This window comes from Nannospalax galili, unplaced genomic scaffold, assembly GCF_000622305.1.
Source record: "Nannospalax galili isolate Female #2095 unplaced genomic scaffold, S.galili_v1.0 scaffold538, whole genome shotgun sequence".
In the NCBI taxonomy this organism is placed as follows: Eukaryota; Metazoa; Chordata; class Mammalia; order Rodentia; family Spalacidae; genus Nannospalax; species Nannospalax galili.
In genome coordinates, this window is record NW_008343842.1 from 1,656,483 (window position 1) to 1,674,850 (window position 18,368).

General features: G+C 49.7%; 1 protein-coding gene across 1 annotated transcript in view; it reads left to right on the plus strand.

Moving 5' to 3' along the window:
• Positions 1-18,368, plus strand: part of Mdga1 (MAM domain containing glycosylphosphatidylinositol anchor 1) — a 64,670-nt gene that overhangs the window by 36,421 nt on the left and 9,881 nt on the right. The window contains exons 4-14 of the mRNA XM_008840048.3: positions 2,181-2,377; positions 3,128-3,260; positions 3,480-3,749; positions 6,935-7,264; positions 10,594-10,890; positions 11,165-11,452; positions 12,476-12,627; positions 13,400-13,577; positions 13,832-13,855; positions 15,330-15,482; positions 15,885-16,019. Coding sequence (XP_008838270.1) covers positions 2,181-2,377; positions 3,128-3,260; positions 3,480-3,749; positions 6,935-7,264; positions 10,594-10,890; positions 11,165-11,452; positions 12,476-12,627; positions 13,400-13,577; positions 13,832-13,855; positions 15,330-15,482; positions 15,885-16,019 — 2,157 coding nt within the window. The remainder of the gene's footprint in view (positions 1-2,180; positions 2,378-3,127; positions 3,261-3,479; positions 3,750-6,934; positions 7,265-10,593; positions 10,891-11,164; positions 11,453-12,475; positions 12,628-13,399; positions 13,578-13,831; positions 13,856-15,329; positions 15,483-15,884; positions 16,020-18,368) is intronic.

The window sequence follows — 18,368 nt, forward strand, 5'->3', positions numbered from 1 at the left end:
TCTCCTCTGTGGGTCAGGACCTCATGTCTCTGTTTTTGTTGAAGAGGCTGGTCTGAGACTTCCCTCCCCACCTTGGGGTTGTGGGCCTCCCCATCACAGCCCTGGCTATTTTATGTTAGACTCAGGAATCCTTTAAAAAATTTTATTACATTGATTGATCGATCAATTGATTTTTGTGTGTTCACGGGCATGTGTGAATATATGCATGCTCTGGTGTGTGTGTGTGTGTGTTTAAACTTGCAGTAGTTGGGTTCTCTCTTTCCACCATGTGGGTTCTGGAAATTGAACTCAGGTCATCAGGCTTGGCAGCAAGCACCTTTACCCACTAAGCCATTTTGCTGGCCCTCAAGAATCTTTTTAAACTACTGATCCCTGGACTCTGTTTCCAGAGGTTCTGATGTAAGTGACAGGGAATGTAGCCTAGTACCAAGGGTGCTTGAAAAAGCTTTTTCAACATAAACCTATATCCAAAGTAATACTCTGATTTTAAGCCACCAGTTCAACAATTTCTTGTATTTACAGGTGTATGTAAACACCATCTATTTCAAGATGTAGTGTTTTCAAGGACCTATTTTAAGGCCCGTGTTCCAGTTTGCTTTCTATTGCTATGATAAAACATTGACCAAAACCAAATTGGGCAAGTTACTGGTTAGTACATCGTCGAGGGAAGCCAAGGCAGGAACTCAGGCAGGAACCTGGAGGCAGGAACTGAAGCAGAGACTATGGAGGAACACTGCTTACTGGCTTGCTCGCTCTGGCTTGCTCAGCTATCTTTCATATACAGCCCAGGCCCACCTGCCTAGGGATGGCAATGCCCACGGTGGGTTGGGCCCTTCTACATCGATTAGCAATCAAGAAAATGCCCCATAGACATACCCATAGTCCAATCTGCTGGAGGAAATCCCTCAGGTGAGGTTCCCTCTGCCCAGATACATCAAATTAACAACCAAGATTAGCCATTACAACCTGTTTAACCCACATGCACTCCCGAATAGCTAAGCGTGAGGCTCAACACAAAGCCCTAAACTGACTTAAAACATTATGAGAGTCATTTGCCACTTTTTAAAAACTCAGTCACGCAGTTCCTGAGCATGATCTTTGTAGATAACAGTGTTATGTTTCACTGTCAAAAGGTTGGGCAGGTCTCCTAGGTGATTCCCTCACGCCGTCTCCCAGCCAACAACACCTCAGAGAGGACTACTCTTCTGATTTCTGAAACCATCAATAAGGGTTGTCAGGCATCTGTGTTAAAAAGAAATCTCAGGTTGAGATGTGGCTCGGTTGGTAGAGCATTTGCCTAGCATGCATGAGGCCATGGTTTGATCCCCAGCACTGCATAAACCATGTGTGGTGGTGCATGCCTGTGATTCCAGAGTTCTGGAAATGGAGGCAGGAGGATAAGAACTTCAAATTCAGCCTCAGCTGCACAGTGAGTTCCAGGCCAGCCTGGAATACATGGGACCCTGTTTCAGAAACAAAAAACAAATGACAAGGGGCTGGAGAGATGGCTCAGTGGTTAAGAGAACTGACTGCTCTTGCAGAGGACCCGGGCTTGATTCCCAGCACCCACATAGAGGCTAACAACAGTCCATAACCCAGTGCCAGGGGATCCAACGCCTTCTTCTGACCTCCTCGGGCATTGCAGGACATGCGTGCACTTGCACACATGCCGACAATACATTCATACACAAAAAATCATAAATAAAAAGATTTTTAAAACAAAAAATGTCAAAAAACTTAAAAATATCAATTTAATTCTGTTGTTCAAATACAGCTGAATGCCATTCATCTTGTCTTATGGGTCAATGAAGAAACTGAGGCCCATTTTAGGAATTTAAACAGGTCACACTACAAATTCACAGCGAACAGTGGGAGTGGAATTTGGCTTTCCTGATTTCCAGTCTGTAGCTGCCTTTTTCATCCTATAATCCAAGGACCTAAAGCCCAAGGTCCCCTTGCAGGTTCCTGGGGAAGGGCAGCTGGGAGGGAGTCTGGGAAACCATCAGGTCCAGTCCCCTGCATCTAACAAGTTGATCAAATTTGAAGAGCCTGAGGCGGGCATGGGCTCTCTGGAAATGTGCCCTGAGGTTGGCTCTGCTTTCCCCAAGTGTTGCCAGGAGCCTGAGCCCCCTGCCCTGGAGTCACCTTATCTTGACATCATGGTGGCTGTGTCTTTGCAGACCTGGATGAGCCTGTGCTGACTGTGCACCAGACAGTGAGCGATGTTCGAGGCAACTTCTACCAAGAGAAGACGGTGTTCCTGCGCTGCACCGTCAACTCCAACCCGCCTGCCCGCTTCATCTGGAAGCGAGGCTCTGACACCCTGTCCCACAGCCAGGACAATGGGGTTGACATCTACGAGCCCCTCTATACCCAGGTCAGGATGGTGTGGACCTTCCCCTGCATCCCGACTCTTCCTCCTGCATCCCACAAGATCCTGGGGACTGAGGCCTGTTGACCTGGAGTGCTTGAGACTGCTCTGACTTCAATAGTTCAGTGCGTGTGTCAGAGGCACACACTGTTTTTGGAGTTCAGACAGCCTGGGGTTGGGAAGTCAGAATAGAAAGGTCAGGGGGCAGTGTGGGAACAAAGGAGTCCCTAAAACAACCTACTCTTCAGATCATGGATGGTTAGGAAAAACCCACCAGTGGACAAGCAAACCATCCTTGTCTGCTGCTGGCTGGTTGAGATCAGGACCCAGGGGTGATACTGCAAGAGTTGGGGTGGTAAGGTCGCTCCTCATCCCATGCTCCCTGCAGTTCCAAGAGGTGGTGACAGAAGCCTTCCTTCCAGGGAGAGCTTTTGGAGGTGACTGTCATAGCCCCACGTGCAGCCTGTGGGTCAGTCCCATGCTTGTGTGCATTGTAAGACACAACAATATTCCCTCCTTCCCTATCCATTTTCCAGAAGGGTGATACTGAGCCTGGTTCTGGACAGAATGCACCAGGGCAGCCTCTGCCCAGAGAAGCCCACTCCTGGGGGCATGGAGGCTTTCTGGGGGAAGAGGGTATGGGTGGAGCTTGAGGAGATGGGAACTGGGAATCAAAATTGCCTGTTGTGGGTGGTGGATGAACGAATGTGGGAGCCCCAAGCAGGTCCCTCACTCCAGTGGTCCACTACAACCTAGGGGGAGACCAAGGTCCTGAAGTTGAAGAACCTTCGGCCCCAAGACTACGCCAGCTACACCTGCCAGGTGTCCGTGCGCAATGTGTGTGGCATCCCAGATAAGGCCATCACCTTCCGGCTCACCAACACCACAGGTACAGGCACGTCCCCACCTGTATCCTTGGTCCACCTGGACCAACTCCTCATACAAACGTCCAGCTCCCGCTCCCCATAGTTTGCTCTGGGTTCGCCCTCTCATCCCTGCCAGTGTTTTCCTGACTGCGCCCTCCTCCCCCAAGGTTTCCCTGCTCCCTCTTCTCCCTCCCATCCAGCCCTCACAGCTTCCTAAGACCCCCACCTCCTTTTTCTCTTAGCACCACCAGCACTGAAGCTGTCTGTGAATGAAACTCTGGTGGTGAACCCCGGGGAGAATGTGACGGTGCAGTGTCTGCTAACAGGCGGTGACCCCCTCCCTCAGCTGCAGTGGACTCATGGGCCTGGCCCACTGCCCCTGGGTGCTCTAGCCCAGGGTGGCACCCTCAGCATTCCTTCAGTACAGGCCCGGGACTCTGGCTACTATAACTGCACAGCCACCAACAATGTGGGCAACCCAGCCAAGAAGACGGTCAACCTGCTGGTTCGATGTACGTGGCCTGGAGGGTTTGTTGGTTAGTTGTGGGACAAACAGGGTCCCTGTTCTTCAGGGACTGCAGGTGAACCAGGAGAGGGGCCTGTCTCTTTCCCCCCCAGGAGGTGAGGTGTGCTGAGGAATCTTGTTCCAGGCACTTTGATTTCCCTGCAATTCAGCGTTCTGTCAGCAGGAGACAGAAGAAGCGAAATTTGCAATTAACATTTCTTTTATTTTTTTAAAGCATTTTATTTATTACAATTTTAATTTTATGTGTATGAGTGTATTGCCTGAATGTATGTAAGTGTGCCTGTGTCATTCAGTGCCCATGGAGGCCAGAAGAAGGTGTCAGATCCCCTGGAACCGGAGTTACGGAAAGTTGTTAGCCACCATGTGGGTGCTGGGAACTGAACCTGGGTCCTCTGCAAGAGCATCCAGTGCTCTTAACCGCTGAGCCATCTCTCCAGCCCCACAATTTACATTTCTAAATATAACTTCAGCCATTCAAGAAGTAAGAAGGGCTGGTTTTGATGAGGTTTCTTTTAGACTGGCAAACTGAGGCTGCAAAAAGCTAAATGTGAGCCAGGCGTGGTGGTGCACACCTTTAATTCCAGCACTCGGGAGGCAGAGGCAGGAGGATCTCTGTGAATTCGAGCCCAGCCTGGTCTACATAGTGAGTTCCGGGACAGCTGGGGCTACAGGGAGACCCTGACTCAAAAAGACAAAAAAGAAAAAAAGATAAATGTGGATATTATAAATTTTGAGAGAAATTTCTTGGCTTTCTTCCTAGCTACATGATTGACTGAATTTAAATGAAAATAACACACATTTCCATAGACCATATATGCAAATATTTAGTGGCAAAGCACATCAGTGAATCTGAAGATAATTACTAAGTGTAAAACAATATCAAACTTGGAGCAAGAGCTAAGGAAAAACTCCTTCATTCTAAACCGCAGCCTTGGTTACCGTCATTAGCTGCTTGTTATAATCTGGAGCTTCTCTGATTCAAGAAGAAAACTCTCAATTCTTTTCCTTGTGCAGTGTTAGGTGGTGTTGTTAAGACCCAGGCTTGCAAGTCATGATGGTACACACCTGTAATCCCAGCACTTGGGAGGCGGATGCAGGACGATCAGGAATTCAAGGTCATTCTTGGCTACAAAGCAAGTCTGAGGCTAGCCTAGGCTATCTGAGACCCAATCTCAAAACATAAAAACAGGGGCTACAGAGATGGTTGCAAAGGATCAAGTTTTGGTTCCCAGCACTCACATAACAGTTCACAACCTTCTGTAACTCCAGTTTCAGAGGGTCCAGCACCCTCTTCTGGCCTCCTTGGGCACATGGTGCACGTACATACATTCAGGCACTCATACACATTCATTTTAAAAACAAAACAGGTACGTAATAAGATCCAGGCTTATTCCTAGCTTCTTAACCTTGAACATCAAGTCAGTACAGCTTCTGACAAATGTATCTGAGACTCTGATGACGTGGACTCTTGTCTGTGTTCAACTCTCCCTGACCCGTCAGTTTCCTTCTGACTCTTTGACCAGCAAGATGCCAGCTCTCTTGGACTTGATTTAGACTGATAAAGAAAGTAATAAGATCAGGGCTCTCTGGTTACTCTGTTTTCTTTTCCATGATACGTTTCCCATCAGAGAAGAGCAGTTTCCATCTGATTCTGTTTAGTCTTTAAAACATGGGATGTCAAGCTCTTGTTGGACATGAGCTGCAGTCATCTCTCAGGTGACTCTGTAGCCTGCCTTGGCTGGGCCAGTCCTAAGATGTGGCTTTTGGACCAGGGTCCTATCCAGTTAGTACTCAACCTATTAAAGACTCTATTGACTGAGTTTAAATGAGATCCACATTTTATTTTAAAATATTTATTATTTATGAGTATATGCACATTTAATGTTAGGGTTAGGGTTTTGGGTAGGGGTTAGTGTTAGGTACAAGATTAGGGCTATTAGAGTTGAATTTAGGGATACAATTAGTAGTTGGGGTAGTGCTAGACTTTTAGTGTTAGGGCTAGGGTTAAGGCTAGATTTAGGGTTTGGGATTAGGGTTAGTTTTAGGGTTAGGATTAGATTTAGAGCTAGGGTTCTCATTAGGTTTAGGGTAGGGTCTAGGGTTCTGTTTAGGGTAAGGTATGGGTTAGGGCTATGGTTAAGATATTGTTTAGGCCTAGGTTTTGAGTTTGGGTTAGGGTAAGGTTTAGGGATAGGGTTAGGGATAGGTTTAGGGAAGGATTATGTTTATGGTAGGTTTAGTTTCCGGTTTAGGACTAGTGTTTGAGTTGAGTTTGGGGCTAGGGTTAGTGTTTGCCTTAGGGCTAGGGTTCTGTTTATGGCTAGGGTTAGGGTTGGGAATACAGCTATATTTAGGGCTAGTGATGGGATTAGGGTTAGGGTTATGGTTAGGGTTAGTTCTAGGCTAGGTTTATGGCAGGGTTATTCAGCCCAAGATAACATTTTAAAAAGCAGCCAGATCCTTACTTTTCTAAATTGTCTTTATGTAATTGTATGCAAGATAATCATGTTGGTCTTTTATCATGAAAAATTGCACAGGCTGGGAAAGATTCGAATATTACAAACGGGGAAAATGCACAAATTAATTCCCTTTCGGTTTCCTTCATTCTAGTCTAGATAGAATCAATTACTAAGGTTTTACTCTAAATTGGTATTTTGCATACTTAAGGGTTAAAACCCAAATAAAAATAAAACTGTTGTGGCCAAGAATGCTTTAGGGGAGAAGTTGGTTTGACTGGCTGAGTCCCCGTTCCCTACCTTGCAAGATGGGGACAGTGGAGTGGCTCCCTCAAAGACAGTGAGACAGGTTAGAGGCCTTAATCTGAGTATGCTGTTTGTACCAGTGCCTCTCTCAGCAGCGTGTGCTCATCAATAATGTCTGGAGTCAGTAGTCAGTATGAACCTCTCTTTTCTGCAGGAAGCTCTTTAAAGCTTTTAAAACATCTCTGAGCCAGCAGAAACATTTCTAAACTGAGGTGTGTGTGTGTGTGTGTGTGTGTGTATCTGTCTGTCTGTCTGTCTGTGTCTGTGTCTGTATGTGTGTATGTGCGGGGGTGGGGTGTAGCCCTAATCTCCAGAGGGCCAGTTTAAGGGGAGAAGCTGAGGTGGGACATGGATACCTGTCTTTGGGCCAGCCCCAGCCCTCCTTTGCCCCCCACCCATCCCCTTGCAGCTTTGAAGAATGCCACCTTCCAGATCACCCCCGATGTGATCAAGGAGAGTGAGAACATCCAGCTGGGCCAGGACCTGAAGCTGTCTTGCCATGTGGATGCGGTGCCCCAGGAGAAGGTGACCTACCAGTGGTTCAAAAATGGCAAGCCAGCACGTATGTCCAAGCGGCTGCTGGTGACCCGCAATGACCCGGAGTTGCCCGCCGTCACCAGCAGCCTGGAGCTCATTGACCTGCACTTCAGTGACTACGGCACCTACCTGTGCATGGCGTCCTTCCCAGGGTCACCCGTCCCTGACCTCAGCATTGAGGTCAACATCTCCTCTGAGACAGGTGGGAGCTTTGGGGAGCTGTGTGTGGAGGTGGAGAGGCCCAATGTGGTGTGGTTCTAGGAGCAGCCTAGACTAGAGGGAGGAGCGCACCATTTCCTTATGTGACACACATCTTGAGCCCCTATGCCATGCCAGGCACTGTGACAGTCCCTGGAGTAGAGCGATGGGGAAAAAAATAGACTTTGCTTTCATTGAATTTGAAAACACTTTTCAGGTAGTCTCACAAATAAATAGATCATTGCAAACTGTCCTTTGAATTCATGAGATCGGAAGGCGGGACAGGGTTTTGCTAAGCAAAGGAGAGCAAGGGAAGTGGGGGTTAGTGGGAGGGAGCAATGTGGGCCACAGAACCAGCATGTGCAAAGCACTGTGGTAGGAGATCACACTGGCCATGTGGAGAACAGAAGACCTCAAGAGCGTGGCTGCAGGATGGAGTGAGGGCGGCCGAGGGAGGCTGCCAGGACTGGATTGTGTGGGGTTTCTGAGGCTGGACTGGGTTTCTAGAGTGGCCGCAGCAGTACCACACACTCCAGCTGCAGAAAATCACTTCCTCATAGCTGCGGAGGCTAACGGCCTGATCTGAGGTCAAGGTGTGGGCAGGGCTGGACTCTCCTTGGGTGGCTGATGGTGGATGGCTGATGGCATCTTCTTGTGATCTAGGCAAGGTTTTCCTCCTGTGTGTGTCTGTGTCCTAACCCACTCCACTCATAAGGACACCAGTCAGACTGTGGTAGGGGGCATCCTGGTGACTTCAGTCTTTACTGAGTCTTTAAAGGCCCAGCCTCCAAATACAGTCCACATCCTCAGGCATTGGTGTTAGGATGGCAACATAGGGATTTTGAGGGGAAAAGTTCAGCCTTTAACAGGCCATGGCAAAGATTTGGGTCTATTCCCAGTATAACATAGTAAGGGAATGACAGGAATGATTGTGTTTCACTGTATGTTCTGGTGAGTTTATGATTTCTTCATTCACTTCATTTATTTATTGTGTGTGTACTCACACACAAGCACACGCATGGCACATGTGTGTGTGGGTCAGAGGATAACTTTTGGAGTTGGTCTTCTCCTTCTCCCATGTGGGTCTCAGAGATCGAGCACTGATCAGCAGGCTTGGAAGCAGGCACCTTTATGAGCTGAGCCATCTCACTGGCCCAGGGTGGCAGTTTATCTTCTTGTTTGCAAGTGAAGAAACAGGGCTCTGAAACTTGAGTTTGAGAAGCTTAGGGAGTGGGAGTGGTGGGGCCGGGGTGAGCACACACAGTCAGGGACTTATGGAGTCTATGCTTGGGCCAACACTTGGGGAGAATGGCAGGAAATGGAAGGGGGAGTGTCTTTGGAAGAGGGCTTCTTCTACTGAAGAGTCCATTGACTTTGGCGGCTGAGTCACGTGACCAGACACTACAATAAAGACTCTTATGTTTTTCTTCCTTTGACTTCTGGCCTCAGTTTCTCTATAAGTGATTAGACCATGTGACCTCAGAGGCCTCTCCCACTCTGACATCTGCACAGGGGGAATTCCAGTGAGACTGGAGAGGCCAAGAGAGGCTTGTAGAAGGAGATGAACTTGAACCAGGTCTTGGGAGTGGACCAGAACTCCATAGATTCCATGATTCATTATGAAAACTGCTTTGTGCCAAGCCCTGGGTGAGGAGCTGAGACTCGGACCCCAGCACCATCAGCCTCTTCCTCAGAACTCACTGCCTGGGCAGGGGGAGCTAGCCTCAGGGGAAGAGGGATATGCTAGAATTCTAACCTAGGAGGTGAAGAAAGGGTCTGTAAGGACCACACTATTGAGGGAGAGCCAGGCTGCCTAAGGAAGGAGGAGGCGTGCTCCCGGTGTGGAGGGTGTGGGAGAATGCCAGGTGAGGGGCTCAACTTGGGAAGGGATATAGCAAGCAGAAAGAACAGAGGGGCCCTCAGCGAAGGTGTGTTCTGGGGTGTGTTCTTTGCCAGTGGATCTTGCAGCTAAAACACCAGGGGGGAGAAGAGAGCTGAGGCTGGGGGTGACAGAGGTGAGAGTCCCAGGGCCTTGTTCACAGATCCCAGGTGCAGCGGCTTTAACCCAAAGGCACGTGGTTAGAGAGGGGGGCATCTCTTCAACCTGTGGGGGGCTGGAGGGCTTGGGAGCTGAGTAGTATCTGCTCTAGGGAAAGGTCCAGGGCTGTTTCTGCATTTGGCTCATGGATCTGGTGCCCAGTGTGTGGGAGCCTTTTATAAGCCCCTGGAAATGATTTAGACTTGAAAAAATAATGAACCAGCTCCAAAAATACAAAGAGAAAGCTGCAAAACACAAGCCAGTAGAGGTACGGCTGTTGGCAGGGTGTAAATGATGCAAACTAGTCCACTGGACCTTAGCCTGCCTTGTGCAGCTATTTGCAAATATTCACTTTAATATTTAATTATATTTAATGTTTGGTACTTGACATTTGATGATAAAACGCACAGGCACATTTTAATTGGTTCAATGTGGGCTAGAACCCAGGCAGGTCTTCCAAAGACCCACCATTTGGGCAATGTGTTGGGATGAGGTAGGTTTAGCTGTGAATATTGAGCTCTAAGTAGTAGTGGTTTAGCAACTGGGGTGTGGCTCAGCAGGGGAGCCACTGGCCCAGCATGTAGAAGGCCCTGGGCTCTGTCCTCAGCACCACATAAACCACTAGGCTCAATCCAGTTCTCAGGATCCCAGGCTCCTCCTACTTCCTGTTTCACCAAACAGGTGCCTCCTCCTCCAGGATGGCAGTCCCACCTGTATCCAGTGATATGTATAAAACCCTGTAAGAAGGTCAGAGAAGGCCTTTATTTTCTTTCATATCCCATTGGTCAGCATTTAACCCTTGACATGCTGGGAAATGTAGTCTTTATTCTAGGTGGCTGTGTGCCCTGCTAAAACCAAGCATTTTACTACTTTGGAAGAAAGGCTATGGGGATGTTGGTGGATCGTCTAGCCTTCATTGGTAACACTCCAGGCAAGAAATGCCAAGAGCCAGAAGGCAGGGGTAGGAAGGAGAGGCTAAAAGGTGGGATCCCACAGGTGTGTTGGCTACTAGCCTGTAACATCAGCACTTGGGAGGCTGAGGGTGTAGGACCAGGAGTTCAAAGTATGAATAATGTTTGGTTAGAGGAATGGCCAGACTGACTTTAGGGCTCGTGTTGAGTTGGGGGAGCCTGAGATGGAGATGCAGGAGGTAGAGAAGATTATTTGACAAAGCGGGCTGAGTTCTGGGCATTCTGAGGGAACCGTAGGATGTGTGCATGGGCTGGACTGTACAGGGAGGAAAGCCAGAGGTCAGGGGTCTCTAACTTCATCCTCCTCTCTCCTCCTTCCTCCAGTGCCACCCACCATCAGTGTCCCCAAGGGCCGGGCCGTGGTGACTGTGCGTGAGGGCGCTCCTGCCGAGCTCCAGTGCGAGGTTCGGGGCAAACCCCGGCCGCCCGTGCTCTGGTCCCGCGTGGACAAGGAGGCCGCCCTGCTGCCTTCGGGACTGGCCCTGGAGGAGACTCCAGACGGCAAGCTGCGGCTGGAGCGTGTGAGTCGCGACATGAGCGGCACCTACCGATGCCAGACAGCTAGATACAATGGCTTCAACGTGCGTCCCCGGGAGGCCCAGGTGCAGCTGACGGTGCACTGTGAGTCCCCCTCCTCCAACACCCATCGTAGGCCACCCCCACTGTTCACCTGCTGTTTGAACAACTAAAAACTCCTTGATAGCTCCTTTGCGCAGGCACAGAGAGGTTAAGCAACTTGTCTGGATTCGCACAGCTAGATGGAAGGCATGGCTGGGATTTGAACCTGGTCCGTGCAAACTCTAGAGATAGTGCCTGGACCCTTGGCTGGAGGGAATGGCCGGGAGGGAGCATTGGAGGGTCACAACTAAAGTTGACCCACCACCCCTGCCCCCAGTCCCGCCCGAGGTGGAGCCGGGTTCCCAGGACGTGCGCCAGGCGCTGGGCCGGCCGGTGCACCTGCGCTGCTCCCTCCTGCGCGGCAGCCCCCAGCGCATCGCCTTGGCCGTGTGGCGCTTCAAGGGGCAGCTGCTGCCCCCGCCGCCTGTGGTCCCCGCAGCCGCCGCGGAGGCCTCGGATCACGCCGAGCTGCGGCTCGATGCCCTGACTCGTGACTCCAGCGGAACTTACGAGTGCAGCGTCTCCAACGACGTGGGCTCAGCCACCTGCCTCTTCCAGGTCTCCGGTGAGAGTCCCACCCCCACCTGCTCCATCTAGGCCATAAAGTTTCCTCCAGGGTCCTTGGCCTCAGAGGCTGTGGATGGGGAAACTCCTTGGGCGTTGAACTTGAGGCTTCGAGGTGAAAAGGCACCCCTAGACAGCTCTGGAATGTCAGGGTGAGACTGCGCGTACCTGCGCACATTAAACCTGAGCTGCGTCTTAGAGGTGCATGCAAGCCTTTAGATTGCCCAGAAACCCCTCTCAAGTTCTCCTTTGCACCTGGCCTCTCCCAGATGGGCCGACAAGGATACAGGCAGGGGAGGACTGCTGGAGAAAGGCATGGTAGAGGTCATGGAGAGGGCAGAGGGCAACATAGGCCTCTTGGATTGCCCACTACATTGGGAGAGTCATCTTCTTTCCACATCTGGTAGCCCGTGACCCTGAAGTGACTTGTCCCCCGATTGCCTGGCACCCCCTGATTTCTTAACTGCCCCCAAGGCACCAGGTACCCCCTCCAACTCTTGTCCTTCCTGATTCCCAGATTCAACAGCAGGGAGTTAGGGTTGGAGATCACTAGTCACTTCCCTGGCCCCTCCCAACCCACTCAGCCCTGCCAGCCAGAGGCCCCTGTGACATTTCCCACCTCCTTCCCTTGTTTCCTGTTCTCCTACACTCTGTCTCCCCACCTTACGGCCTTCATCCATTGTCTCTTCTTTCCCTTTCTTTGTATACCTGACCCTTGTGTCTCTTCCCAATTCTCCATAATATCCCTTCTCTTTCTCTGTTTCTTCCTCGGCCTTTCCTCTCCATTCTCGCCAACATCTCCTCCTGGAACTTACAATCTCCCCCTCTCTATCTCCACCCCCCCACCCCATCTACATCCTCCCCACCCCATCTCCTCCCAACACCAAATCTCACCACATCCCTTTCTCTTTGAATTGCTCCTGCTCCTCTCCCCCTCCTCGCTGTCTCCCTTTCCCCATCTCCCCTCTCTGTTTCTCTCCTACTCCCCCTCCACGGCCCCATGCCCCCCTCCCTGCCCTCTCAGCCAAAGCCTACAGCCCGGAGTTTTACTTCGACACCCCCAACCCCACCCGCAGCCACAAGCTGTCCAAGAACTACTCATATGTGCTACAGTGGACCCAGAGGGAGCCAGATGCAGTGGACCCCGTGCTCAACTACAGACTCAGTGTCCGCCAGGTGGGCCAGGGGCATGAGGTGTGGGCAGTGGGGACTGGTATGGCTGATCCTGGAAATAGGGTCAGGGGAGGAGTGTGAGTCAGGGACTCAGACACATAGCTCCTCTGTCCAGAGAACTTTTCAGAGGTGAGGAAGAGTCTGGATGTAGCAGCCAGGTCTACACCAGGATGAGCACATGGGCTCTGAATTTTCCTGGGCACAGCTAGGACTCAGACATGAGCTGGCTGGGGTCAGGGTGGAGCCAGCACAGCTCACAGAATGAGCATCTCTCCTTGCATCCAGGGCTTAGGGCAGGGGCTCTGCTATACAAAGTCAGAGTCTATGAGCCATTCTCATGTCCACCCCGTCTAATTCCATGAGGACAGCTGGTGGGAGGCTAAGAGTGTGGCTTTGAGGGGCAGGGCCTAGGTGTGGAGCCAGCTTCCGAAGAGTCTTCGAAAGCTTACAGCTCTTTGATTTTTTACTTATTCAAGAAGTGGAGGTAATGTTAATATTTTACCTCAGAAGATTTTTATTTTGAGTATAAAATGAGTTAGTGATGGCTAAGCACTTTACAGTACCCAGCATACACTGTCTCATAAATGGTGCGATCAGTATTACTATAGTGACGGCCCTGGGAGGGGACCTAGAAGAACACATTGCCCCATCTCACAGAAGTGGAAACTGAGGGGCCTGATGTACCAAACCATTGCCCTTTCTGCTCCTTCCCAGGCTGTCCCTCAAAGGGAGGGGATGGTTTGCTGGGTATCTGAGAACTCCCTTGTATCTATAGTTGAACCAGCACAATGCCGTGGTCAAGGCCATCCCTGTGCGGCGTGTGGAGAAGGGGCAGCTGCTGGAGTACATCCTGACTGATCTCCGTGTGCCCCACAGCTATGAGATCCGCCTCACGCCCTACACCACCTTTGGGGCTGGTGACATGGCTTCTCGGATCATCCACTACACAGAGCGTAGGTGACGGTGGTGCTGGCTGTGGTGGTAGCAGGAAGGGATGGGCCCATCTCATGCCCAGGGACTCCATCTACCTTTCCTACAGTTCTTGAACGTGGAGCTCCCCACTGTGCAGTCTATCCTGTCACTGGAGGTTAGGCCTATCGGTCCCCAGTCCTGGTCCTGAAGATCCTGTCCCCGTCCCCTCAGTCTGGCACATTTTGCATAGCTACAAGCCTCGGTTCTGACTTGGTTTCCTTACTTGCTTTTTCAGCCATCAACTCTCCGAACCTGTCAGGTGAGAGCCAGTCCATAATTTCCCCTTTCCTTTAGGGACACAGGGCCTCTCCTGGTGGGAAGAAGGGACCTTAAAGGATACCCAGAGAGAAAAATGACTTCCTGTTTCCATGGAGAAGGGCCAGCAACCGTCGGAGAGCTAGAATGGAGATGTTTGCATCTGGGATTTATTCTGGGGGCTTAAAGGCTTCATGCTGTTGTGTGTGTGTTGGGTGGGGGTTGTCCCTAAAAGAAAAAGAGAAAACAGACTGTCCTAATTTCATTTTGGTTGCTGTGATAAAATGCCCTGACCAAAAGCAGTTTGAGGGCAAAGGGGTTTATTCAGTTTACAATTCCAGGTTATAGTCCATCATTGGGCAAAGTCAAGGTAGAAACTTAAAGGAGCTGGTCGCATCCACAGGCTTATCTGAAGTGGATCCAGGCACGTCTACATGTGCTCAGTACATGTAAACAGTTCAGGACCCCCTGTTTAGGGGATAGTGTCACCCACAGTGGGTATATCCCTTACTTCCATTAACATAAGGCAGTCCCCCATAAACATGCCTATAGGTCAGCCTGCTCTAGACATCCCCTCCCTGAGACTGTTAAAACTAACCATCATGCCAGGCATGGTGGCTCACACCTTTAATCCCAGCACTGAGGAGGCAGAAGCAGGGTGATGGCTAAGAGTTTGAGGCTAGCCTGGTCTACACAGAGAATCCAGGCTAGTCAGGCCTACATAGTAACACCCTGTTTGAAAAACAAACAAAAACCAACGAAAAATCCAAAGAAACCCTAACCATCACATCCTAATCCTCGGGAGTAAGAATCCCTAATCTGATTGGGGGATCCTACAAGAAATCTCCATATAGAATTCAAGGGGGTGTCCACCTGAAAGGGCAACCAATTATTTATTTTCCCTAGCTTCTAACAGAAATTTATCATCCTCTTTAAGGAGGAGTATAGACAACAAACCACAGTAGAATAATCAGTACCTGTTACTTTGTCATCTGTAGAAATCCAGTGTTTTCACACCACCTAGTTGTTGCAAATATCTATAAATGTCACTTACATTCATTAGTGCTTCTAAACTACAATACTTATTAGATCTCATGATAGATCTTGTGATTTAATTATATAATAAAGAAGCCCAGTTATTATATAACAGATTACAAAAAGATTTTGACAACTGTATTTCAATATAATTGATTTCCTTTGAAGTCCCTGTGCAATTTATTTTATGTGTCTGAAATCATTCTGAGAGGGGATTCTGAAACCTCGATAGATGGCAGAGGCTATGGTACAGGGAAGTCTTGCTCTGGGAATAAATTTGTCTTGGGTCCTTTTGCATGGTCTCTCTGGCCCTGAAACCTGGACCCATTCATTCTTGGATTCTTGATAAATGGCTGAGGGATGTTAGAGGAAAAGAGTGCTAGGCTAGAGGTGCTAAGGCTGGGCCTTTTTGTCTCACCCCACCCCTAATGTCCTCAATATAGATAACACCTGCCACTTTGAAGATGAGAAGATCTGTGGTTACACCCAGGACCTAACAGACAACTTTGACTGGACACGACAGAATGCTCTCACACAGAATCCCAAGCGTTCCCCAAATACTGGTCCCCCCACGGACATCAGTGGCACCCCTGAAGGTGAGAACATGGCTTAATAAGGAATAAAAGACTGTTTCATGGAAGGGTCTAGGCCTATGGAGCTTCTGTCTGAGAGTAGAGGGTGACATGGCCTATCCCCAGGGAACCCCAGTCTGAGGAGACACGGCCTGTTCTCAAAGAGCTCTAGTCTGAAAGAGACATGGTTAGTACTTAGGGAGCCTGGATCTGAGGGAAGACAGAATTGTCTTGATTGAGGATAAGGAAGGAGAGAAATTGTTGGTAAAGCTGAGCACGCCTAAACTCTGAAGAGAGCCTCAGGGAGGACCCCCAGGGAAGAACGGCATTTGGTCGCTTGTGCTAACTCAGCTGAAGGCTGGGCAGAGGCTGGGGCAGGGGTGGGGATGTTGAGAGGCTCCTGGCTTGTTTTGCCCTTTCCTACAGGCTACTACATGTTCATTGAGACATCTAGGCCTCGGGAGCTGGGGGACCGGGCAAGGTTGGTGAGTCCGTTGTACAATGCCAGCGCCAAGTTCTACTGCGTCTCTTTTTTCTACCACATGTATGGGAAGCACATCGGTGAGTTGGAGACCAGGGTGCCTGACTGTGTGAGCTGCAGTGAAGGGACAAGGGAGCCACGGAAGGCTGGGGACTGCCCAGTGAGGCCTGAGCCTCCCAACTTGGCTAAACTAGGTCCTTTAGGGTCTGCAGGTAGAAGACTGGCTAGGGGAGAAGCCGGGAGCCAGCTGTTTGGGATTCCGAGATGCAGTGCCGGGTATGAACACAACTCAGCCATTTCAGTTGTGTATAAACTGCCTGCCGGGTACCAGGGGATAGGCATAGAGAGTAAGCATTTGCCCAAGACCACGGCAGCACAGCAACCCAGGTCTGATTTCCCTGACTCCTAAACACAACATTGGAAGAGGGCTTCTTTACAAACCAAGAATGCAAGTGCTGTTTCCTAAGTGTGAGAATGAACTTAAGCAATGTCCTTGGAGGAGATGGGGCAGGTGGGAGTGTCACTTCTGTTCGTAAGTTCATTGGAACCATCACTTCCATAGTTCCTACCTTGTGCTTTGACACAGGAGATGGGCAAATCCCTGTCCTACAGCCTAGCTGGGGACAGACCTGATGACTGATGACTGATGACTGATGACATCAGGTAGGAGTTAGTGACCACCATAGCAATGCAAGGACAGTGGGCAAGATGGCAGGTGACAAGGAAACTGGACCCACCTGGGAGCTGGTCCTGGGAGACTGCTAAGACTACGATTGTTTAAAATGTTCTTGGGACTGGAGAGATGGCTCAGTGGTTAAGAGCACTGACTACTCTTGCAGAAGACCTGGGTTCGATTCCCAGCACCCACATGGCAGCTAACAACTCCAGTTCCAGGGGATCCAACGCCCTCTTCTGATCTCTGCAAGCATTGCATGACACGGGTGAACTTACGCACATGCAGGCAATACACTCATACACATAAAATAAAAATAATAAATAAAATATTTTAAAATGTTCTTTACGCTGGGCGCAGTGACGCATGCCTTTGATCACAGCACTCAGGAGGCAGAGGCAGGTCACTCCGTCATTATGAAGACAGCCTGGTCTACATAGTAAGTTCCAGGCCAGCCAGAGATATAAATCTTTCCTTATCAGTCTATAGAAGTTGCTTCTTTGTCCTTGCAAGTCCCCTCCCCACTGAACAGCAGAAGGAACAACTTTAAGCATGCACAGTTCTCAGCTTTACCTTGGAGAAAAAGTTTCCACAGCTAGGGAGAGGAGTCAGGCTGAACAGATAAACTAGGATAGGGTAGGTGTTACACGACGGAGGTCCCCTAGCCATCCACACAGACCAGTTCACTGTGTGGGTCTCGACTCTCTAAGCGAGAGTGACCATGGCTGGCTGTCCTGGTTTCCATTCGGTTTTAGAACAGCTGGACTGTTCAGGCTTCCCCAGCCTTCCTCAGTCATAGCCCCAAATCACCCCAGTCCCAGGCAAACTGGGAGAGTAGGTTGTTGTCAGCTTGGAGAAACTGTAGGCTTCCACCTGCCAGGGGCACACTGGGTCCAGTAGGAGCCTGGGAAATCAGGCCTTATGAACTGGGAGTCAGAAAGCCAGATGGGGCAGTCTGTGACAGAACAAACACTGGGCAGCAAAGCTTGTGGGAGCATTGAGACCACCTAAGGGGAACTCTGAGTAGTAGTCTGCCCTTCTAGGAGTGGGCTGTTCCAAGAATGGAGCTATCTGGTGTGGAGGGACTCCCCCGCCCCCATACTCAGGATTCTCTGAATCTTTTTTTTTTTTTTTTTTTTTTTTTTTTTTTTTTCTATGTAGGCTGTAGTTGGCCTGGATCTCGCTATAGTAGACCAGGCTGGCTTCTCCATCTCACATATCCACCTACCTCTGCCTCCCCAATGCTGGGATTAAAGGTGTGCACCACCACAACTGGCATCCCACCTCCTCTCGGACCTTGTTTGCTGTCATGTGACATGGCACCCTGATCCCTTGTTTTTACTCAGGTCTCCGGAGTCATTCTACCAACATAACTCCCCGTTGCTTTCCTTGAATTATCTCATTCCTTCTCTGTGCTCCTCCCCCACCTCTTTCTCTCTGTATGGTATGTACATACTACCTGGTTTTTTTGTTTTTGTTTTTGTTTTTTTTTGTACGTGTGCCTTTCTGTGTGTGTTGTATGCACATGTGCCTGTTTGTGTGTGTGTGCACTGAAAAGTCAGCTGTAATCCTAATGGGTTTTCCTTTATATGTGACTTGTTATTTCTCTTTTGCAGCTTTCAGAATTGACTCTTTGTTTTGTACATTTAGTGTTTTTGCTATGATGTGCTGTGGAGAGTTTCTTTTCTGGTTCTGTCTGTTTGGTGTTCTGTATGCTTCTTGTATTTGTATGGGCATGTCTGTTTAATTTTTGGAA